Below are 26,182 nucleotides of genomic sequence, written 5' to 3'. Positions count from 1 at the left end.
AACAAATTTCCTAACTTATATGTAACACTGCGGTTGAAGTGAAGGCCATCTGAGCGCAGATCCTTATCTCCTACCCACCCATTGGGATATAGAAATATTCCCAGTTTCTCACATACCTACTCCATAATCTCATTTATATCGCCAAATCAAAACAGCTGTTGCTGTTTTGCTGTTCGGTTGCTGTTCACAGATTGTTCCAACTGAATAACTTTCAGAACTGTGCAAATATGTCTGTTATTGTGCCACTAGCTCCAACCATAAGACCTACTACTTCTGTAGATGTTAACTTACATTTTCCTTTATAGTATTGTGAGTTAGTAGGCATTGTGATTTTCTTTACGAACACATGCTGGTTGGGTTGCAGAGGCCTCAGTTTTAAGTGTGGGGCTATTTATAAAACTGTGGGTTACCGTATATGGATTATGGGTTAGTGTCAAAGATATATCAATCTGGATGTTACAGTGTGTCTCACAATTAGTGGATTACACATCCTATATGCAGGTAATAATAAATTATATACAGGTTCTTACATTAACTGAACTCGTATAAATGTCTATATAAAGCAGTGGCGGCGCGTGGATAAAACATTTGGGGGTTCACTGCTGTGGAAAATAACGTGTGCTCTGCAGAGACCCGGCTACAGCTCGAAGAATTTACCAAAACAATGAAGAATGAAAGGCAGAGGATATGAGGTGCAATTACTTTAAGCTGATCCAATTTCCCCTCATTTTGAAGACGCTGCTTACGTAGGAATAACTTCTTCAAGAACGTGTTAGGCAGACTACTGTTATTTATTTGTTGACGTATTTTGCTGTTTACTTTTCATAAAACACGTATTACTAATGAAAAGTTTCATTTGATTACATAAACTTAGGCTACTTACGCCTATTGATGCTATACAAACCGTAGTTAGCAAAATATTCTGGCTCATTGCGGTTAATTGCATCAGAAAGGCAAATTCGCCAAATTAAATTCCCTTCAAAACCTACCACATACGGCAAATTATAACCGCGCGCTCTGACAATGCTTCGGCCAATTTCGGAACTGCTCGATGTAACTCGTGTCTATCGCTGGTCCAGTTGCCAGCGATTCCTGGGCTATGTTTTCCCCGCTCCTCACATCCCCTCGCCATGCGCACCCTCCTTACGTCTCCCGGCCCCGCGCGTTCAGTCCTGAAATTGAACCTCTTCGCTGGTTCCGGAGAGCAACCGAGTGTTGATGTCAAAAATACCGCTACGCGCGCTGATATACAGAGCAAATTCAATGAATAGGCTCTGACAAATCATTTTACCTAGACTTACATATTTCTAGGGGGTTCACTGAACCAGTGAACATATAGAACGCGCCGCCACTGATATAAAGTACATGTTTCATGACATAACCTCACAAACAATGCGATCAACTGACTACGTAAATAATGATACTAATACTAAATTGATGTAAACACTTCATAGTCATACATTACAAATAATAATAATAATAATAATAATAATAATAATAATAATAATAATAATAATAATAATAATAATAATAATAATGTGAGCTCGATACTTGCATTATTTACCCATTGCACTTGTGTGAAATGTTTTCTTCTGCAAGGAGGCTGAAGACAATAATGATCAGCTGTAATGAAACATATCCTAACTTAGGTCAGTTCACTGACCTCAGAGGCAGTTACCATGTATTTTCTAGGAATAAGAAAATGGCGATTGGTGGGACAAGTCTTCAGTAGTTTTAGGAAAATTTTATTTTACCTACCTCTAATGCTATCTTTGATGTCTTCTTTCTGCAACAAGGAATATTAATAGATTTAATAAACTGATTTACAGTAAGAATTCAATATACAATTTATTAATAAAGGCCTTATTCAAAATAGGGAGCATGATGGATGTTAGTTAAGGGATCTAAATGCACGATTGTCACGTAGTCAGCTAGATTTATAGGCGCAGCATATTTTTGTAATGTGGTTTGTATTTTCCAAGATCAGAGATAAAAGAAAACATAATACCACTGTCACATGGATTTCAACAATTCCTACTTTCGTGCACTAATCAATCCATTCAGAAGAATACACTGATCAACAACTTTTGAAGAACTGATGTTATATATATATATATATATTCAGTATAGTTGGTCATTTTGGGTATTCATTTTGGTGTCAATGAAACCCGATGCCATGCCAATCATGTGTGTCAATTATAACCTCTCTACTCCAATATTCCGTTTAGTATTGCCTCGTCAAATGTTAACAGTCTTTTGGGTCACCTGTATATACAGTCCTAACAGTTATTAAAGTGGTTCCTCAAAACAGCAACAGAACTTTTAACAGCCACCAGGCCCCCGTCTTCATAGATTGTTCCATCTGAACAACTTTCAGAACTGTGCAAATATGTCTGTTATTGTGCCACTAGCTCCAACCTTAAGACCTACTACTTCTATGGATGTTAACTTACATTTTCCTTTATAGTAATGTGAGTTAGTAGGCATTGTGATTTTCTTTACAAACACATGCTGGTTGGTTTGCAGAGGCCTGAGTTTTATGTGTGGGGTTATTATAAAACTATGGGTTGAGCCAGTTTAAATAGCTCCCTTTCTGCTTACAAGATCCAAGGAGTGCAAGTTCATATACTTCCATGTGTACTTTATACTGATGTTCCCTCAAGGCATCAGCAATCAAGGTCCAAATATGATAATGGCAGGCATTTATAATATTTGCAGGCACCCATGACATGTGCAAGTGTTTCTGTCTCACTGTGGTTATGGTGACAGTAGTTGCCATCTTAGGCTCTGCCTAGTAATGCCCAGACTGAATATATGTTAGCAATGCTTTTGAGTGAACCTCTCCATTCGCTGCTCGATAATCCTTCAGGATTTCTCACCTGTATCTTATCCTTATGAAGTAAGGAACGTCACCTTTCATATTCTTTCAGATGTAGGTCTTCCCTCAACTGATGAGTACTTGCATTTTCTGAATTGAACTGTTTGCTACATAGAACATTAATTTATTCCAGCACTGATGTTGCACATGTGGACTACGTGAATGTTATTAGAGCTGATAAGGACATGGCATACATTAATGTGTTGCAGGTATGCTTCCTAGGCAACTATGAATAATCCAAGCCCTTTGTATTTCTTGCTGTCTGAGGTATCTGTTGGTATTTGTAATATTACTTTCAGTGTGGTTATTATTAGCACATCAGCATCTGTGCGTTTTTAATAGTCTTTGCAATCAATCAATCAATCAATCAATCAATCAATCAATCAATCAATCAATCAATCAATCAATCAATCAATCAATCAATCAATCAATCAATCAATCAATCAATCAATCAATCAATCAATCAATCAATCAATCCTGATCTGCAATTAAGGCAGTTGCCCAGGTTGCAGATTCCCTATCTGTTGTTTTCCTAGCCTTTTTGAAATGATTGCAAAGAAATTGGAAATTTATTGAACATCTCTCTTGGTTATTCCATTCCCTAACTCCTCTTCCTATAAACAAATATTTGCCCCAATTTGTCCTCTTGAATTCCAGCTTTATCTTCATATTGTGATCTTTCCTATTTTTAAAGACACCACTAAAATTAATTAATTAATTCATTTATTTAGCTTCCATAGACTGTACAATTACATATTTTGAAATATGCCAACTGTATAGGAGTTATCAAGTGATTTCCTAATACAAACAATAATACAGTATATGCACAATAATGAACATTGTGAAAAAGAAGAAAAACAGAAACACCAAATACCTCAATGTTAGGACAGCACATCTTAATTTTTTAAATAAAAATAATATTAATAACCAATATTTACAAGACAAAATAGAAATAAAAATCTATTGGTGTCGTGTTAATAATATGTATTTAATCAATGTGACATTAACATATTTTTAAGGCTGTATCCTAGATATTAAGAAAGTTTACAAGTTAATAATTAATAGCATCATTACCAGCACTTCATCATGTATTCTTGTGTACTGTAGAACCAGCTACTCAGCAGGAGATTTTATAAAGCTGTGGTAAATGAACCCATGGGACTAATAACTTTAATCTTATTTGGAAGCTTATTATACAGTCTGATTCCAACAGAGTCTACATGTCGCAAGGCAATGGTTTTACTCTTGTACTCGATAAAAATATTATTTCTTGTTCGCATCTGGTAATTTTGATTGTCAAATTTCTTTCTGAAGGGATCAATATTTTTTTTCACATGTAAAATGCATTGTATGATGTATATGCTTGGTACTGGGAGTATCCTGAGTCTCTTAAATAATGGTCTGCAATGATCTAACCTGTTATATCTCGATATAATTCTGATAGCTCGTTTCTGTATTCGAAAAATAACATCAAGATTTGATTTGTAGCAGCCCCAGAGACCAATAGTATAAGTGATGACTGAATGGAATTATCCAAAATATGCTATTCTAACATATTCTTCACTACAGCTGTGGCGTACCCACTCAGCCCACAGATGTGTGACAGTATCATAACGTGGCGGGTCACTTTAATAGTAATATAAATAAGTGGTGTCTCATTGTTTCTCCATAAACAATATCCCATGGGCGCCAGCCTTCAAGCTTATGGCTTGAAAACGATAGTTGGTAATTAATAATAATAATAATAATAATAATAATAATAATAATAATAATAATAATGATGATGATCATAATACGTAATGAGATTTAAAAAACTCCCAGGGGTGAGGTGACGGAACACAAATAATTAAGTACACTAACTTGGAATTTAAGGATCATTAATAATAATTTCAGAAACTACAAATTAAAACAGCTATTTATTAGGATGAAAAGCGTGACGTAACGGCGTATTAACGAAATCTGAACTTACGGAAGCAAAAAAAATTAAATGAAATGAACTTTAAGAACATGAATTGTAACGCGTAGACTTGCAGTAATTTAAGCCATTAGCTCACCATTTGTAGACTCTGTTATTTGGAAGCTGACGATTGATGATTGATCTCTCGTACCGGCTGCGTCATCTGTTGTTAGATTCCAGTCCTACTTCTGCTTTTCCTGCCTTTAACACTTCCTACTGTACTCCTTACATAAAGTCGTAATGAGTCCTAATTTTAAATGCAAAACCACCATGGGTTATGTTCGTGGAGAGAATATATTTGTATTCCTCCGTATTACGGAACAGTAGCGTAACTAAATTCATAATAAAAGCTCTCCTCCCCTATACTAGTCAAAACCGGTCTCCCGTTGACTACCTCCCGTCATTGAGATAACAGGTCCCAATGAGAGTAACTTTTGAGTAGTATATACTCAGATGCGAAGTGAACTTAAAATCTTCTCCGATGTGCAGACGTCGAATCGTCGTAAGAGTGTCTTCCAAGGGTACGAGTACCAGTGTGAATCTGAATACGAGCAAGAATGTCCGAATATGAGTCCCCTCTCCAGCTCTTGTCGGCGGGTATATAGGTTCAAAAGTCTCCTTCCATCAGCCATACCACATGGTCCAGTCAGATTCGAGGTCTCATCCCTTCTCCTATGTATTGCTGTGAATCCATCACGTTGATTCATTACGTACATTCACATAGGCTGAACTTTCCCGCGAAATCAAAGCGTCAGGTAGCGAACTTCGAAAAGTCGGTGTTCATAATGTTTCAACTGTCTCTTCACAAGGTGGATAGGGTAACCTTGATGACGTACATTTCCAGGAAATGGGCTGAAATTAGCCTGCTGACTCTGGTCTCCTCACAACGTCTATTGGAAAATTTACTGCAAGCTATAAATATGAATGATGTCGAAATACTTTACCCAATATGTGGTTCGTTCAGAATACGTTATAGCCGCGATACAAAGAAATGAAATGAAGTGAAATGGATGATTAAATCCCTATATATATATTGAAACGGGAACGCCCTACGAGCATTCACGTTTCATTCATTTATTAAGAGGAACTCGCTAACACCCGGCCGTAAGCATTTAAAACTTGCGCCGAGCGCACAGGCATTGTGTACTGCAAGCAAGCTCGCGCTGTTCTAGAACACCGGCCAAGGTCAAGCGACGTCACGCAGAAGGTTCTTTCGTGTTCCATAGCATTGCTGCATGAACGAAATGTAATATCAATATTTCAATAACGTCACCTTGCAGGCAGGAATAATGAACGCTGCTAGCCGAAATTTCGTGTCAATCGGTGTAAAGATGGCCAAGATATAAAATTTTCTTGGGGCCCACATGTGTAGCCACGCCCACCAACCTTCGGCAATATAAGCGAATCGCCAGCCTGGGGTAAAGCAGAGAGTGTGCAGAATGTGCAGTATGCAGCTGAAGTGTGCCGTAGGCAGAGAGAGTGAGGGAAGTCGGCAGTAAGCCGTGAGTTCAGTGTGTGTGTGCAAGTAAGCACGTCGCGATATAATTCGTCACTCGGTCCGGCTGTATACTTGAGTTCAGAAACGTTAGTGTTAGAAGCCTTCTCCGTGGGCTTCACTTCATTTTAAGACTGTGTTTCTAGCATAAACTGTGCCAACCTCGATTTCATTTAAAGACTGTGTGAAAACAGCGATAGTGTTTCTAGCCAAACTCGATTTCATTTAAAGACTGTGTGAAAGCAGCGATAGTGTTTCTAGCCAACCTTCGTTTCATTTAAAGACTGTGTTTCTAGCATAAACTGTGCCAACTTTGATTTCATTTAAAGACTGTGTGAAAACAGCGATAGTGTTTCTAGCATAGACTGTGCCAGCCTTCATTTCATTTAAAGACTGTGTTTATCTGTGTTCGTAATAAAACTGTGCCGACCTTCATTTCATTTAAAGACTGTGTCTATCCGTTGAACTGTGTTCGTAATAAACTGTTCCAACATTCCCTCTTAAAGACAGTATTAACTTGTGGAATACGGTATCGTGATTTCTTTCCGAGGGACCATGCCAATTCCCATCATAACCTGTTCAGAATCACGTATGATCTTAAGTGCCAGTGATGATCTTCTAAAAATTACGACGTAACAGAACTTGGACTGTCGTTTATTTCAACAAGTGTGTGAATATTGTGCTCATGGTGTACAGTGCAGAGACTGTACCCGGTGAATTTAATTTTCCTTGTGAAGTGCTTAATCACTGCACCTCGGAAGGTCCTAGATTGTTTTCGTTTGTTTATTATTCTAAATACGATAATTCCTTCCATCTTGTTCTCGTGGAACTGTGACTCTGACTTTATCCTTGCTGCTAAAGTGCGTTCAACGTCATTGACTGTGGGAACTATTTCGGCGTACTTCGCCTTAGAGAGGTGTCACACCAGAGTCCCATGACGTCCGATGCGGAAGCTCCACATTTCCCCGTTCCTGCCTCAGGTTCGAGTCATCAACACTAACACAGAGAAAACACCAACGACGGAAGACAACGCCGACGCCGACCGCAAGACGACGCAGCCACCGCAGGACGACGTTCCCTCCACGCCTTCAAGGACAACTCCACGATTCAGCTGTAAAAGGTGACATAATTCTTTGCATATATATTGAATAAACTGAAGGATCCACTTAATCATAAACATTTTTTTCACTACCCTTCTCTCTCTCACTCTCTTAGCATGGGCCGTACACGCCTTGCCGTTTCTCATGCTCTCCAATAAACTGAAGTACGGGCGTTCCTGTTTCAATATATATATACATATTCATTTAAAAATGACCTATCAGTGATTAACTATATACATCTTATCAATTATTATATAGTTCAATAATTGAATACATGCAGTGATCTCCCAAACATCACACAACTCTTAAACAATATCCTTAAGGCAAAACAAACAGAACTCAGAGACTTCCTATTTTAATATGACAATCCCATCTTAATTTTTCATCTATATGGACACCTACAAATTTTGTGGTCAACATATTTTCAATTGCATTTGCATTTAATATAAGGTCGTGTTTTTTGCAGTTTTGTCATGGTAGTTAGATGCCTTGAATTCCATGTATTGGGTCTTTTTTAAGTTCAATCTTAATTTGTTTTCCTGAACCATGATTCTAACCTAGACAGGACTGTATTTGCTGCAGTTTCTATAGACATAGGGACAGGATTATTAATAATTATGTTGGTATCATTAGCATACAGAACTGCTGTTCCTACTTGATTATTGTGAGGAAGATCATACACATAGATAAAGAAAAGAACAGGCCCCAAAATACTACCCTGCGAAATACCTAAGTGTATGTTTTAATCTGAGATATGTCTCATTAAGACCTTTACTGTTACAATGTGTAATTTCAACAAACTGGGATCGTTTGTCCAGGTATGATCTAAACCTGTAATTAACAATTCCTCTAACTCCAGTCTGATATAATATGTGCAACTATATTTCATGATCAACAGCATCAAATGCCTTTGAAAGGTCAAGAAATAGTCCTATCACAGTTGCATCATTATCAAGAGCATTTACGACCAACTGTGTAAAATATGATAAAGCAGACAAAGTACTTCTGCCAGCTCTGAAACCGTATTGTGCATTTTTTAACAAGTTATATTTGATTAAAAATTGAGTAAGCTGATCTTTCATAGCCCATTCAAATATTTTTGAAATAACAGTAAGTATTGATATTGGTCTGTAATTATGTAAATCGTGTAAGTTTCCACTTTTAAAGACTGGGATAACTTTAGCTATCTTAGGAGATTAGGAAACTGGCCACTAGAAAATAATTCATTGGTGAGATTTAAAGGCTGTACCAGATAAGGAGTACATTTTTAATGAGTTTTGTGGGAACTTAATCTACACCTGTGGAAGTTTTGTTCTTCAAAGACTGTATAATTTTAAGAACTTCCAATTCTGTTACTGGAGTTAACTGCATAAGAGTTTTGCACAAAGGTTGGGAGTTCTGGTAATACATGTGATTTATTTGCATTTTCAGGTTTGTATGGTAGGGATAGAAAGAAATAATTTATGTGTAATTAGCCAAATGATGAGGGTCATTCATTTGTATTCTCTTATCATTTTTATGGCAGCAACTTTATTTTCAAATGTGTGCCTGTTGGTTTCTCCCTTGATTACATTCCGTATGGTTCGTGATTTATTGCACGACTCTTTAACTTTCTTGTTATTGTGCATTATCTTAGCCGCCCTAAGAACTCTTCGATAGACTGATTTGTAGTTCTTAATATACTTACAAAAAACTCGCTCACAACTCTTCTGTGCTAATCTACATATTAATTTACATTTTTGACTTGAAATCTGTATACTCTTTGTGATCCATGGCTTTTTTGAAGATTCATTAATTACTGTAAGTTTTTTGGAAAATGTAATTCAAATTGCATTAAAAATGCTTACATTCTATACTTTCTGTCAATGCTATGACCAAATGTTATTGTAGGCCAGGTCTGAAGTTTAAGGCTTTCAATGAAACTGCCAAATGCAGATGCAGAGAAAAAAATGAGTTAACCGTGCTTGCTTAATTTTGGTTGAATGCTTGTTAGCATTCTCAATTTCTAGTTGTAAAATTTGAGCATGATGATCTGATAATCCAAAATTTATATTGGACGCTTGCATTTTAGAACAATGAAAATTAATACAAATGTTGTCTATCGTTGTAGCTGAGGTGGTAGTTACCCGAGTGAGTGTAAAAATTAAGTGTTTTAGATTGCAGCTTTGAAGAACATGCTGTAGTTGTGATGTTGATGGAAGGTTTTATTCAGCAAAATCTATGTTAACATCACTACAAAGTATTACCTCTGTGCTGTTATTCCTACCGAAAATGTTATAAAGGACTTGATCTAATTTTCCTAAGAAAATCTCCACATCAGCATCCGGTGAACGGTACACGGTTAACAGAATTACCATTTTACCATAGGGAAGCTTAAATTCCACTGAAGTTAGTTCAAATTCTAATTCAGAATTATGCACTTCTAGATCCTTCATTTCTTTGCATTCAGTTCCTGACTTAGCAAAAATACAATTCGTCTACTGATGTCATTCCACGCCATCTCTCCAGCGACAACTCGTAACATGCCACTTAGTTGAGCAGCTCGTCTCCTTTCTCCCTAGTCTTCCCAGCCCAAACTTTGCAACATTTTTGTAACCCTACTATTATGTTGGAAATCACCCAGAACAAATCGAGCTGCATTTCTTTGGATTTTTTCCAGTTCTTGAATCAAGTGATCCTGGTGAGGGTCCCATACACTGGAACTATACTCTAGTTGGGGTTTTACGAGAGACTTGTATGCCCTTTCCTTTACATCCGTACTACAATCCCTAAATACCCTCATACCCATGTGCAGAGATCTGTACCCTCTATTTACAATCCCATTTATATGATTACCCCAATGAAGATCTTTCCTTTTATTAACACCTAGGTACTTACAATGATCCCCAAAAGAAACTTTCACCCCCATCAATGCAGTAATTAAAATTGAGAGGATATTTCCTATTTGTGAAACTCACAACCTGACTTTTAACCCCATTTATCGTCATACCATTGCCTTCTGTCCATCTAACAACATTATCGAGGTCGTTTTGCAGTTGCTCACAATCTTGTAACTTATTTATTATTCTGTACCGAATAACATCATCTGCAAAAAGCCTTAACTCTGATTCCACTTCTTTACACATATCATTGATATATATAAGAAAACAATAATACTGCCTTGAGGAATTCCGCTCTGTGTTTGTACCAGGGGTACACCTTCCCTGGCTACTTAAACTGCATGCATTTTCTGTGACCATCTATGTCAGTGAACAAGAACTTTTAATTTTTTTTTATAAAACTTTCTTCACCGACGGTGAGATGGCTCTGCCATCTATTTTCTAGTGATATCTGGTGGGCTTAACACAAACTGATTGCTGAAGATATTTTTGATGACATAGGTGGTATATTTTTTTCTGATTTTTTATGTACCAAAGTTGTCAACACTTCACCTGGTTCCTCCTCTAATGTAATCTGCCTGTAACTGGTAACTATGTTCTCTAGCCAATCAAACCCAAGAGTGTGTATGGAAATTTAGCTTATCAGCACATTGTATTTAAATTTAATTTGGAACTTCCCCCTATTGAACTATTTAAGGAGAGCACTTTATGGCCATCTTGTCTGATTTGCTCCGATATTGAGAGTGCGACTTGATGGAGGTTAGAGAGGGCAGGAGGCAGGGGTGCGGCTGGCTTGAAGACGATCCAGTGCTACAAGGTAATGGCCGAATTTACCTAAACATGTGATTGTGCCTGTGGGTAGTTTGAGGGGGAAGGTTTCAGCAGTTTTCTTAATATCTAATATGTATTCTTTTCTTTTGGGCTGAAAGGTATGACTTTCTGCACAGGCTTCAGGACCCTATTTATATTCCCTACTGGGAAGCATGAGTGGTGAACCTCAGATCTCTCCCTTTCAACTTTTGAGCTGGGTGACTAAAGTTTTCAACCTTTATATTTTGGAAATCTTGTCTTGGCTTTTAAATTTTATCCCCATTTAATCATCCTTTTTAGTATGGGATTAGCCACTGCACCATTGGGCCTTAAGTCCACATAGGTTCTCGTCTCTTCTAGAATGTTCATTAAGGAGTGTTGGTGTTTTGCCTCCTTGTCTGTTGTTAATGGCCTGTTGTGTGTAACCTTTTGTTTTATTTCTTAAGGCCTTGTAGTTTGGGTAATTATGCCCCTGTTTATTCTTCATAGTTCTTAGGGTAACTGTGTCTACATTTTGGTTCCCTTTGGGGAGAGTACTTAAAATAATTGTTGAACTTTGTAATAGATAAATCCACCATGGGGCAATCAATGTATGAACACTTTGAAGTGGGGTGGCCCTAGGTGTTACCGAGTGTAACTGATTGCTTAATCAAGGCTAGCCTCTATTGTATTTTTGGAGTTAAGACTCCTATAACATTGTACCTGCTCAGAGTAACTATGCTCGTTCATATGTAAGTTAAAGACTGGGAGTTCTCCCACTTATTTTGTACCTGGACTTCTAAGTCCAATTCATTGTTGGAGCTGACAGCTCGTTGTTATGTATATCTGCCCAAGCTATATTTCAACTATTCTTTGTTATGTCACTAAATTGCTCTCTCTGAATTTTAAGAAAGGAAAGAAATACAATTTCCAAATTTTGTTAAAGTTAATGTTTTCTCTTAAGTGATTCCCTGTCCAGCCATACAACCCAGGCACTTCCTATTCCTCTGTGAGCCATGGAATCATGGTAACCGTGTTGTAAGAAACTTCTTATACAGAGTAACACAAATCGTCATGTTATCACTCACATTAAATATATTGTCCTCTTTTCTGGGATCGTTCAGCTGGCTACATGAGTCCCAAGGTTGGAAAGGTCAAAGATGCTAAAATTTTGCTGTATCGGAACATTTAATAAAATTCTAATTTGCAGGGGCATTAGTGTCAGGGTAGGCAAGGGCTAACACAAGAGATTCACACATAAACAAATAAAGTGGGCTTTTATTAAACGGAAAGAAAATTCGACATCATTCTCATGAATTAAAATTTGTAATTTTTACCCTTGAATGTGAAGAAAAAAATTTACAAGTACTTTCAACTTCTTGAACTTCCCTGGGATTTATACAAAAATAATAACAAATTAATTATTATCTGTATACTCTTCTTCCAGGCATGGAAGGCAAATCATAATGACTGTCTTACCATCTCTCAATTATCGACGTTACTACTGGGCGAGTTGGCCGTGCGGTTAGGGTCACGCAACTGTGAGCTTGCATCTGGGATATAGTGGGTTCGAGCCCCACTGTCGGCAGCCCTGAAGATAGTTTTCTGTGGTTTCCCATTTTCACACGAGGCAAATGCTGGAGCTGTACCTTAATTAAGGCCATGACCGCTTCCTCCTCCACTCCTAGGCCTTTCTTGGCCCATCATCGCCATAAGACCCATCTGTGTTGGTGCGATGTAAAGCAAAAAAAGCAAAGTTACTTCTCAATATAACTTCATTTGTTTCAACTGACACTTTATTTCCTGAGAAATTGAGCATCTCACTTACTCAGTAATGTATTAAACCATGTGGAATTAAACACAGCTACCTCCTCCTCATTATGTTTACACCCTTTAGAAATTAGATTATTATTTTTATTTCTATGTCCTAATTCTTACCTATAATACTGTGTATTTTATACGCAAATATTTGATTTAAATATGTAATGATTTAATTGATTTAGGCATTTTAGAAAGTTTAGTAGCCTACATTAACCTTCCTATCTTTTACTCCCAATTTTAGAAAGTATTTTGTTACCAAAATTTATTTTAAGTTTCTCAGTTAAGTTCCTTTTATGTCATAAGTTATCATTTCTATTTCTCAACTAATTATAGGCAACATTTAATCCTATCATCAATTTAAGTCGCATTTTAACCCGACACTCATCCTTTAATTTTAGTTGTATCATTTACTTTTAATATGAGGCTTTTACCTCTCACTCATATCAATAAGTCAAAAGGACTGTGAGTATTATATCCCTATGGCTGTATAAAAAGAGGAAGAAGAAGCAGTACATACTGTATATAGTGCACTCAATTTCCTTTGCAATATACTAAATAATAATAATCTGTTCCTCCCCTCCACTTCATTATGATAAATACTTGAGGTTCTAATTAATGTACCTATATGTAGGAGTATATATGTGTAGAAGATATTGCCAGGCCTGTGATCTAACGGTAGCATGCCTGCAGGCCCTGGGTGTGATTTCCAGTCAGGTCAAGGATTTTTCTCTGGATCAGAGGGCTGGTTTGAGGTCAAATCAGCTTATATGAGAACAGTTAGGGAGTCATTTGAAGGTGGGATAGTGACCCAGATGTAAAAACCAAGAACAATGGCCAAGATGATTCATCGCCTTGACCATGCATCATTTCATATCTGCAGGCTTTTCGGCTGAGGACCAGTCACTTGGTACGCCAAGACCTGCCAGGGCTGTAGCGCAACAAGGTGTGATTTAGTACTGGGTTCATAAAAAATATTAATTCTTGTATTTAAACATTTCTTACTGAAAATAATATTCAATATATTTAAGCATCTCAACTTACCATTGTCATCTCTGGGCTTTCTGACGAAAAAATCTTTTAGTGGCCTATAAAAGAAGAAAAGAATTGTTGTTAGTTCCGAGAAAGTAATTTTAAGAGTTGTTAAAAGTGCTGAAGAACCTGAGTTTAGACTTCTCATAAATTCCAAGAAACTTAGTAATATACAGTAGCAGCTACAGATCTAAAGTTGTTATAATACCATTAAATTTCACTCTTATATTTGCATAACATTACATTGAAACATTATGTAAATGTTAAGCATTGTAAATTTCTAAATACCAACCACAACAGACTGCAGATGGATCAGAAATAAAGGATCTGAATGAAATTGGCCTTATACCAGAAGACACCACAGGCAGGATAAAATGTTTTAAAAATATCCAGGACACAAACATCTGCTTCACACTCACAAGAAAGAAATTCAAAACATTAATATTTTAAACATCAGAAAGGGTACAAGTATGGAACACATGAAAAAGTACTGGAAGGACCACAAGGCCCAAACAGTCCCTTCAAAGGGACTTGGATAAGGGATTGGCTAAAGTGATCTCATGCAGTCATAAAATTGAAAGAAGAAGAATTAAATCAAAATAAGCGATGATTAACAAAAATGCATTCTTTTGCTGAATGGTGATGCTTTTTTATTTGGTAAGTTTGAATTAATGCTTCTCAATGATGAGGAACCCTGTAATAATAATGTGTGATCTTTCTACAAACATAAAAGGAGAACAAGATCTTTATAACTGACATTAAATAATTTGCTGTTACAAACTAGTAAAAATATAGCAGGTGGAGTTGCCATACTGTGACCGTATCGGTCATGTACATATTTATTAATTAATTATTTTAGGCAGTAAAAAGCCTTTGTTAAGCTGCCTTGTACATGTTACAGAAAGTTGCATTAGGTTGCACCTGCTTACACAACTTTTCTAGCCTGGTAAACACAACTCCGTCTTAACTAAAAGAATCCCCAGATAGAGAGAGATATAAGAAAAATATCAAGCAAAGAAAATCAATAATGATACCTCCACCAGTTGAAAAATGGCCGAAACGCGGCGATGCCAGCTTGCAATCTTCATTTGTATGATAAGATTTCGAGATATGCATAACAATTAGTAGGGGAAACCTCGGGACGTTATATGATTTCATTATAGACCTCTGCCAAAATTCCAATTTTTTATAAAATATTAACATGTGCAAAAATACGCGATCATTTGGATTATATAACAACTTAGCGTCAGTACGCCTACTATGTACGCAGAACTACCATGGGAGACTCTGTAGGGGAAATATTTGGAAAATTAATTTTAATTAAACGGCCGATCGATGCTGGTTCCGACATATCAAGATTACTTAAGAGTCTGAGTCCCGCATTTGAGTGCATTACCGATGTCATACGACACGTTGAACTATTAATTAAAAAATAGTGGGGACTAGCCACTGTATGTTGCGTGAGTAGGGGAAAGCTTTTAAAAGGGTTGGCGGTGATGACACCACTGCCGCTCGACGCGAAGGAGTCAAGGCAGAACCACGGTTTGCTGGTGTTCTGGTTTTACTAGTATTTCAGAGTGGAAATATACATTTTATATCTTCGAGACTATTATAATTATCTACAAATGATAGTATTAAAAGGGTTGAAGTAATGTGACCGCAAGAACGGTGTTACAGTAGTTTTTTAAAAAGTGACGCAACATATGTCAACATTATCAAGTTGTTATAGTGTAGAATAGGACCCTGGATTATGAACGCGCTCAGCAAGAGTAGCAGTGGATACCAACCTGTGACCAACCAAGACCAACTACAATTGCATCAGACCGTAATCCATAATAAACATGGCGGACATCGGCGTGCGATATGAGAGGTTGAGGGAAAGGTTATGCATGTTTATTTCGAGTCACCTAAAGAAAATATTACAAGTCGAACGTCATGAAATGCAACTCACTAACTCAAAATATGAATAATTAAACACCAAAAGTAGCGTTATAGCGTATTGTAAGTCTAAATGAAATTTCAGAGGGGAAAATAACGTCAGGTTGAAACAGACAGAGAGTATAAAAATATTTCACATATGAATCTTCGGTCAGCAAATACGATAATATAGATGTCACACCACCATTAACCAGAGCCCATTATGTAAAACATGCAAAAAAAATTCTCCAACAAAATTTCAACCCTCCAAAATCCACCTGTATTGTTGAGTAGGTACATGCGATATTTGTATGATACACTTGACCATCTAAAGCACTCGTCAGCTTAAAACTCACCAGAATTGATGGCATACTTGTATTTTATATAAAAGAACACAATCCTCATGTTCACTCCACGGGAAATGGGGTTAGGTTTAGTTTACGCATGTTAATTGTAAAACGTTGAAAATTTATTACATCATTCTTGCGCCACCGTTTAAGATTAATTTAGTCTCTAAGTTATAAATTTTAGTCATGATTTCTGTGACTGATTTAATGTTCTTTGTAGTAAGGTACGTTGGCTGATAAGGCAAATGCTAGGATAGGCATCATTAGTTTAAACTTCGGAAGTTTGCGCGGCACTCGAATTAGATCACCATCTTCTATGGGTATATAATGTCTTCCCTAACAATAAATTTGATTTCAAAAATGATAAAATGATTAATCCACACAACATTGTTAGTCCTGTGATTCGGTTCGAAGTTTTCCTTACGAATGCTCTTAACCTAATTTTGTTTTAATACTAGGTCTTTTGGAAACGGGAACACTTAAGCTCTTACTTACATCCAGGCACACAGCACATTAAACTATAAACATATTGCATACGTAACAGAAAATGAAGAAAAAACTTTCAGAGAAGAACACGAGAATCAACATTAACCGTATCACCACCGATATTGTTGGAATAAATAAGCTCTTTGAGAACAAATAGCTTCTTACGGCAATGAAAGAGGATCTGTAACCTTCTTAAGACTATAAATAAATATAATATACGATTAATAATATTCAAATTTCCGTAAATATTTGGTAACAACACGGCTTACACAAATCAAAACAAACGCATGCTAGCACTCCAGCTGCCGCCATTATGGACAGTTTCGATAGGTCGGTTAAGGTATGATATATTGTAGTTTGTCTTGAACCAACGTCAGCGCCATGGAAGCTTAAAAGACGATAAAGGCCTTTTCCTGGGCTCTAGCCTTGGATTTCACGACATGATGAGAAGTACTAACATGTTATAATTTTTCTAAATAAATGCGCGGTTATTTAATATTTAATATGTAGATCACATAAATTAGATTAGAAATGTAAATTGTATGTATTCTTGAATTAGAGAGAGAACTTGTGAGTGGTCTTCATATCGTTTATATTCATCTAGATGGAATTAATAGACTACTACATAGGCTTCAAAATATATCTAATGTAATGCGTGTCCGTGATTTGATGAAAAATATTAGTTAGTCTGAGAGTGCTTAGATTAGGTAATTAAAAAAATGCAGATTTGTGTTTGTACTGATCCCAACCCGTGATATGTATAATTTATTTACGAGATATCCTAGCTTATTGTGATAATGCATGGTGATTATCTCTTCAAAAATGGACTATCGGTTTATAATATCAAGATAGGAAGGCACTCTTACTTTCTCGTAATTTGCATGATAAGATTTGTAGATGGCTGTATTAATTTGCTTAACTTGTGACAAGCCTGGACAACGAACAAACGCCCTTCCATTGAGGTTAGTGTTTTCCTTTAATGTCAAATATTTTCCCTTTCTGAATATGAGAATAACATTATGGATATGTTTAAAATCCATATTTGATTTTATTTGTCTGAGTATAAAATGTAGGAAAACGTAGGCTGTGTACCTCTGTAATCGGATGGATGCGAACCCGGTCATTCTAAGTCTAAGGATGTGAGTATTAGAAGATAAATGGTGGCTTGATATTGAATTAAAGAATTGTGATAAGGCAGTGAATTAATAAGCCAGTGGAGCTTTGGAATGTGATTTGAGAATATGTATTGAAATGAGATTATTTAACAATGATGGATTCTAAGGGAGACGATTTGGTCTCACCTTGAGCTGTTAACAAAATATTTTCTGCCACACCAGGCCATTACTTATTATGGCACGACATCGAAAGATTTACAACTTGAAGGGGAGCGAGAGAGCTTGTCCCTTGTAAAAGGGTTACTGTCTACTGTATTGTTCGAGCTATTCCACTTAGAATGAAGGCAAGGAAGTTTGCAGAAAACTGATTATAGTTTAAAGGATTCTTTTAACCTTTTCATGTTTAATTTTATAATGAAATTACATAACTAGAACGCCAGTATTATTATTGATTTGTTGACCCTATGATTAATTGAGAAAGGGAGTTTTTATAGACCCGTTTGTCGATGTCATCCTGGATGTCATCGGTTCGAACTCTGAGGTAACCGTGGATTTTTGTTGTCACACGCTTTATTTTTCTTTTTCATAATACAGCAAATTGCATGCGCATATTATTTATTGTTCCTTTTAAATTATGTGTACAAATTTTTCTCTTTTATACGTTCTTTTAATTGTGTTTTACATTTTTATTTGGATGACAAAACGAGCTCTATTTCGTTATTTTGTCATTAGATTCATTGGGATGTGGGTTCGATTTCTGGACCCGACATCGGTCATTGTTATTTATTTTATGATTATGATCTCATCGACTAGTATTCACTTATTCTTTTGTTTACTTATTTGTAATATAATTAATTTAGCTAGATGACCACTCCAAGTTACCTTCAATTTTGTTGTTGTATAGATAATTGTTTCTTCTGATACTGAAGAAAGTTCTTAATGATAACCGTCGCATTTATAAGGATATTTCTGATTTAAAAGTGTTATACAAATTTTAAAGTAATATTTATCGTCATGTTGGGAAGAGGAAAGTAGAAAAGGAGAAATCAACTTTGACGTTTCACAATTTTGTATTTTGTCCATTGGACATTGCATATTCTATTATGATTATATTATAAGTATTCAGGGTCAATTTTTATTAATTTGATTTATCAAGGATTAATAAATAGGTACCGGTAATTAAACTTTTGTTTGCCTGTCATCTTGCCGAAAAACATGGCATCCCAAGTTTCCTTCCGTTCATTTATGCCTGGATGTAATCGGTTGTTATTTTCTTTGATCTTTTGCCGCGAACGCACCATGGCTCTGGGAGGTCAGTGGTTTGATTCTATGGAACGGAAGGGTGCAGTTGACCCTTGCACGGTCGGAAGAGCTTTTGCTCACCCATCATTCTGGAAAATTTTCCTTTTCGTTCTTTCCAGATGAGGTGGTATTTGACTCTAGAATAAAAAGGTCCTTTTCCATCGAACGCCTTGGCGTATGGTGCTATATGGCGGTATCCCGATATTTTAGGGATTATCATGCCATCATTTGGTTCTATGGGGCGGATGGCGTGGGGTGGAAAGGTTGCAATACATTTTATAAATGTATTGTATGTACATACAAATAAATTTCCCAGCTATTACACAGACCAAAGAGAAACATTGGAATCAGGAACTTCTCATCCAATTACAATACTGTAGGTACTATAGAAAAACAAGGGTACGGGAGACTCTTGGCCATCCGGCAGAAGGTCAAGCTGGATAACAAAAAAGCCGGATAGGCTGGAGTTCTATAAAAACTCTCTTCCAACCCCAGCTTACCATTAAAAATACCCTTTCTTATATCAAAACCCAATGTTATTAATATTTTCTGACTTCTTATGTAGTACATGTTAGTTATAAGTGTTTGTTATGTATGCACGTACTGTACTCAAGTTTCAAAAATGATTACAGGAAACATAAAACGATCTGGTTTGTAAAGTACATATGAATAACACTTTTAAAATAAATAAAACATTCATGTAAAATATAGGCTTAATTGTTACTGCCTCAGTCGTATTTAACCCTTCCGAATGTATTCAGTACATACCGGTATGTATTAATACTGTACCTTACCTCATAATTGTGACTCCAAGCAGTTAGCTAATAATAATCAAGATCCTACATCCCAATAATTGCAATTCAAGTCCCTGGCATAGTTTTGACAGAAGTATTTTTGAGAAGTTATCGTAAACAACCTCATATTTTTCAGTATTTAAGAACACATTTATTCTCCGTCCCACGGAGTAGGGAAAATAATAATAATCCACCATCTGTAATAATCACATAACCATATTTCAGTTGAGAATTGTAGTGTTATATTCGCGTGTATCTTTATGTACGGTAACCCTTTCGATACTTTAGCATTTAACGAAACGGCAGGTTTCATTGCTATTACAGCATAGTAGGATAAAGTAGTAATAATATTGTTATTAGGATATGTCTGATCATAGTTTAAAATTATTGTAGTATCTGAACGTAGTCTGAATGTAGTTTAAAGTTAATGTAGTGTATTATAGTATCTTATTAGAAATTACAGTAGTGTGGTGTTTATTCTATTACTGAGATATACCGTATTTACGCTAATAATCCCCGCACCCTAACTTTAGGAAGGCTGATTTTTTTTAAATGCCAATATTAACTCAAATAAAACCCGCACCCCAATTTCGTGCCTCAATTTTTTTAAAAAAATATGCGGGTATTATTCGCTTAGATACGGTATTTGTGTACTATAGGATCTGTAGTATCTATGGTATCTGTAGTAACTCATGTACTAGAATTCTATTGTAGTAATTAGGGTAGACTTAACTGCACACATGGGTTATATAAGATGAGAATGGATGCCTAATTGGAGATAGAAAAGAAGCACTAGAGAGGTGGAAACAATACTGTGACAAGCTGTACTCTGGAAGAAATTATGATGTAGCAGTCCAGCAACCAGGAGGGCGTTCTGCATTGAAACCTTCCATTCTACAACGCGAAATCAAGAACGCCATTAACCATTTGAAAAGAAACAAATCCCCTGGACTGGATGGTATTTCTAGAGAGATGCTTAAAGAAATGGGTGAAGAAGGCTTGTACGTGATGCCCAGGGGCGTATTCTCTTTGAATGCAAGGCATTCACTGCATGCGTTATGATAACACAAAGAACTGTCTGATGTACGATTTTAGGTTGTTTTAAGTCAAATATTAACGATTTCATCTCTCAGAAGTTCAAAAGGTCCGTGCAACTGTACTAGTTCCGTTGCTTGACTACCTGTGGTGCTGGTGTAGTCTCGCCGTCTACTCCTCTCTAGGAAGAAAGAGACAGCATGGCGGAGTTAAGGATGCAAGGCATTCAATCTTAAATTGCATTCGGTGGCAGACGTAGTTCTGAAACCCTCCGAACGATGTCGCTGCAATTGAAACTTGGTCAGAATTTGTCACCCAATACCCGTGCTACCCTCTGCCATCTGTTAGCAACTTGGAGAAAGTCGATATGTTTACAGCGAACGGGACCCACAGATTATCCCCAGCGAGAAACCAACGTGACGAAACTGACCAATGCCACTGAGGTGACTTTCCTCCAGTGCTTCAGTTGTGGCTAACTAGTGAGTTAATTCATTGTGTGTTTTGCTGATTAGTGAGTTCATTCTGTGTGTGCTGTTCCTGTGCTATTCGTCGTTTTCGGTCTTTTATTATATTTTGCGCTTATTGTGGTATTAACGATGGATGAGTCTAAAACGGATATAATTGTAAATCAGTTTACTGGCCGTTCGTTTGATGAAAAGATTCAAATAGTTCAAGCTGGGAGACCTCTGCCTTCCCTCGTATTTTTCTTCTTTACCGGGCGAGTTGGCCGTGCGTGTAGAGGCGCGCGGTTGTGAGCTTGCATCCGGGAGATCGGCAGCCCTGAAGATGGTTTTCCGTGGTTTCCCATTTTCACACCAGGCAAATGCTGGGGCTGTACCTTAATTAAGGCCACGGCCGCTTCCTTCCAACTCCTAGGCCTTTCCTATCCCATCGTCGTCATAAGACCTATCTGTGTCGGTACGACGTAAAACCCGTAGCAAAAAAATTCTTCTTCTCCTTCTTCTTAATCTGCTTACCCTCCAGGGTTGGCTTTTCCCTCGGCTTTTCGGACTCAGCGAGGGATCCCACCTGTATCGCCTCAAGGGCAGTGTCCTGGAGCTTCAGACTCTGCGTCGGGGACAAAACTGGGGAGGATGACCAGTACCTCGCCCAGGCGGCCTCACCTGCTATGCTGAACAGGGGCTTTGCGGGGGATGGTAATATTGGAAGGGATAGACAAGGAAGAGGGAAGGAAGCGGCCGTGGCCTGAAGTTAGGTACCATCCCGGCATTTGCCTGGAGAAGTGGGAAACCACAGAAAACCACTTCCAGAATGGCTGAGGTGGGAACCGAAACCACCTCTACTCAGTTGACCTCCCGAGGCTGAGTGAACCCCGTTCCAGCCCTCGTACCACTTTTCAAATTTCGTGGCAGAGCCGGGAATCGAACCCGGACCTCCGGGGGTGGCAGCTAATCACACTAACCCCTACACCACAGAGGCGGACTCTCCTAAATTTAAAAATAGAAAACAAGAACTGTGTACGCACGTTCAATCCAGGAACTTACAGTAAAACTGTTTGGCTCGAGTTCACTTACATGTAATTAGGGTGAGTAGAATTGAAATTTACTTAATACATTGTGTTAACTGCATGGTTACTAGTTGCATGCCTCAGTGGAGATTCCAGGATACGCCACTGGTGATGCCCTTATTGTGTTATAGGATATGGACAATGAGTGACTGGCCAAAAGATTGGACAAGCTCTATCTTAATCCCCTTGCACAAGAAAGGGTCAGTCAGGAAGTGTTCCGACTATCGTACAATTGCTCTGATATCCTATGCAAGTAAGACTTTATTGTACATCATAAACCAGCGTCTCAGGTCTTACATAATGCCTCACATATCCATTGAGCAAGCAGGATTTGTTGCAGGAAAAGGAACAAGGGAACAGATTTTTAATATGAGGCAAATAATTGAAAAATCTTGTGAGTTCTCTGTTCCTATGCTAATATACTTCCTTGACTACAAGAAAGCTTCTGGTTGTGTTGTCTGGAATAAACTTTGGCAGGTTCTTTGTGAAATTGGCATTCCACAACATCTAATATCATTACTGAAAAGTCTGTATGGGAACAACATTGCAACTGTAAAGGTAGATGGCAACATTTCAGAATTTTTCAGTATTTTGCAGGGTGTCTGACAGGGCTGCATATTATCACCTATTCTTGGGTATATAACATCTATGCTGAATATGTGATGAAGGAAGCCCTCAATGACTGGACTGGAGGCTTATCAATTGGTGGACAAAAGACCAGTAACCTGCGCTTTGCTGATGACGCCACTCTCCTTGCCAGCAGTGAAGATAAACTTGCAGAATTACTAGCAAGGGTAAAAGATGCAAGTTTAGAATATGGGCTAGAGATCAACCTGAGTAAGTCCAAACTAAATGACAGAGCGGCACAGATCCAGCTGACAGGTTGGTTAAGGGAACTGGAAATGGTAAATGACTTTATATACCTTGGGTCGACCATCTGTGATACCGGAAGTTCTGACAAAGAGATTAGAGATCAGAGATCACCGTAGGGCGCGTTGCCATAAGCAAACTCACAAAAGCATGGCAGAGCAGAGCAATAACAAACAGTACAAAGATTAGACTAGTTGATTCTCTTGTGTTCTCTGTCTTCCTTTATGGTTCGGAGACCTGGACCCTCAAGGCAAGAGATAAGTACTGTACCAGTAAAAGAGCCCGACTTTACGATTTATTTTCAACGCAAGCATGGAATAGTTCTCAGGGCTAAACTGGATGAATAATAGCTAGGGCTTGGTACAGGAGGCAGGGTCCTATCTGCAAGAAAAATTTGAATCTGATTTGATAAGAGTTTATTATTATTATTATTGAATATCCCATTACAAACCCTATTTTACAAGTAGGCTACTATATTAGGGTTATAGATAGTGAGAGTAAGTTAATACATGACAATTCAATTAAAATAGAGATGACTTATAAATTAGATGGAGAAATTTAACAAACACTTTATAACAACATCTTCTCTGAAATACCATAGTAAGAGGTGCTTGGTATTCTAAATTGCACATGTTTAAATGCATTAATAATTCATATCTACTCCTGTTAAAAATCGGACACTCAAATAAGAGATGAGGAACAGTTTGTTGCATTTCACAGGTACAAGTGTAGGGCTTCTGAACACTGATTCCAAACCTCTCGAAGTATGATCCAAACTTTCCATGTTCTGTCAAAAACTGAGTTGTACTATGTTCATGTTGCAAAAACCTACTTTGTAATCTGTCTTGGATATTTGGAAAGAACAACTCTCTTGTTAGCCGGCCATTATTGCTGGTGATCCATTGGTTGTTCCCCATATCTTGTGTATACTCCCTCAGTTCCTTTTTTACATGAGACAAAGGAGACTTTTCATATATCAACAAGGCGTCAGAAGAAGTAGTAGCTGCTTTGGTAAGTTCATCAGCTCTCTCATTTCATTCTACCCCGTCATGACCTCGGACCCATTTCATGCAGATATGGTTACTGTATCCTAATATGTGTGATCTTATATTAACAGCTACCGGATGAAAGTTATATTTTTCTTGGATTGCTCTCAAAGCTGCCTGAGAGTCACTCAGTATTTGTGCAGCACAATTGTGTTTTTTAATCCACATAATAATGCATGTTAAATTGCACATCACCTCATGGTAGATAGGGGTTGTCTTCCACATTGTCCTTTAAATGGCCCGGGTCTCCAGCTCACCAGGCCGCACTGGCTGGAACACGTTCCGGAAGATGCCAAAGTACTCCGTCAAGATGTGGACGAACCATCCTGGTTGGTTGCATGGAATACGCCTCAAGTTCCCGATGCTCGTGATGACCTCCGCTGGTTCCTGACGATGTTGAGGGTAGTCACATTACCCAAGTACAATGAGATTGATAGAATCAATGCAAACTCCGAAAATGTGCTCTTCGTCACTCGCAGAATAAATCAAAGTTCATGAAAACCTTGAGTAATGAGTTTTCTCACCACTAGTAAAATCACGAGACAAAGTTCATAAAGACTTTCAAGAATCCATTTTTTAACACTCATGGAAGTGACAAGTCCGTGGTCATGAAGACTTTCAATAATGTTATAGTTCATCAATGAAAAAATTACAAGTCTTCAAGTAATCACTGGCAAAGATCACAAGTCTATGCTCATGGAAACCTCGAATAAATTTAGAGTTCATCACTCGTGAATATTACAAGTCTTTGAATAATCACAGGCGAAAAGTTAAAGTCCATCACTGGTAAATATTACAAGTCTTATTTATAAAGACTTAGAAAAATTCAGAGTTCCTCAACACTCGTAAATATTGCAAGTCCCATTTATAAAGACTTAGAAGAATTCGTTACTCAGTGAGCCTATAACCTCACGAAGATAGCTTCCGACGATAATGGCAGCGAGTAGGGCCACGTTGACTACTCGACTGTCACTGACTGACTGAGATATCAGGCTATATTGAGCCCTCCTTATATTTGGTTTGGGGACATTACGTCACATATGCCGTGAAGCTGGTTATCTCCTGAATCCCTCGACGGATTTTCTTGAAATTCAAGCATTGTGACGTTTATGTAATTCCCTTTAAAATGACATGTTGATCAAGTCGCTACCCCAATTATTATAGGAGTTTTAAATTTTTTCTCCATCGAATGTTCCGGAAGGTGTGACGCTTGAATCTGGAACATACGAGTTCAGGCTAGCAGCACGTGGCATGACAGGCGGGTAATCTAACTAGCCCCTGCGGCTACGCCACGCATACAACTGTTCTCAGCTTGCTTGCTCATCCTGCTGAATGTAAACAAACCAGGCTTGCACGGAGTAATACGCGTGGTGAAAAAATACGATTAACTCGCAAAAAAATATGCATGTACAGGTCGTAACCGGTACAGTACCGTATCAACGCCAGACGGAAAGAAGAAATAATGCATTTATTATTCAAGAACTGAATATCTCCAAACGTCTCTCTCTCGCGTAATAAAGAGAATCGTCCAATTCTTCGGACATATTGTAAGAAGGGATAGTGAAAATCTGGACAAGTGTATCATGGAAGGCAAAGTTGGCGGCAGAAGACCACAAGGAAGGACATCGAGCAGGTGGATTGATCAAGTTCTCGCAGCACCGGTCTGACTCTTCAGCAGGCTTTAAGAGAAGCTGAACATCATCAAAGTTGGCGCCGCTTAATCAAGAATATTGTTTGAAGTCAAATGGGGTCACAACACTCAGCAATGAGTTACACAACTTATAATGATGATGA

At 37.6% G+C, this 26,182-nt stretch overlaps 1 protein-coding gene across 1 annotated transcript in view; it reads right to left on the bottom strand.

Moving 5' to 3' along the window:
- Positions 1-1,766: 1,766 nt before the first annotated feature.
- Positions 1,767-26,182, bottom strand: part of LOC136875921 (uncharacterized) — a 163,537-nt gene continuing 139,121 nt past the window's right edge. The window contains exons 8-9 of the mRNA XM_068228255.1: positions 13,961-14,004; positions 1,767-1,786 (exon numbers count right to left, since the gene is read on the bottom strand). Coding sequence (XP_068084356.1) covers positions 1,767-1,786; positions 13,961-14,004 — 64 coding nt within the window. The remainder of the gene's footprint in view (positions 1,787-13,960; positions 14,005-26,182) is intronic.

The sequence above is a fragment of the Anabrus simplex genome, chromosome 6 (assembly GCF_040414725.1).
Source record: "Anabrus simplex isolate iqAnaSimp1 chromosome 6, ASM4041472v1, whole genome shotgun sequence".
Lineage (NCBI taxonomy): Eukaryota > Metazoa > Arthropoda > Insecta > Orthoptera > Tettigoniidae > Anabrus > Anabrus simplex.
This window is presented reverse-complemented; position numbering and strand designations above follow the sequence as displayed.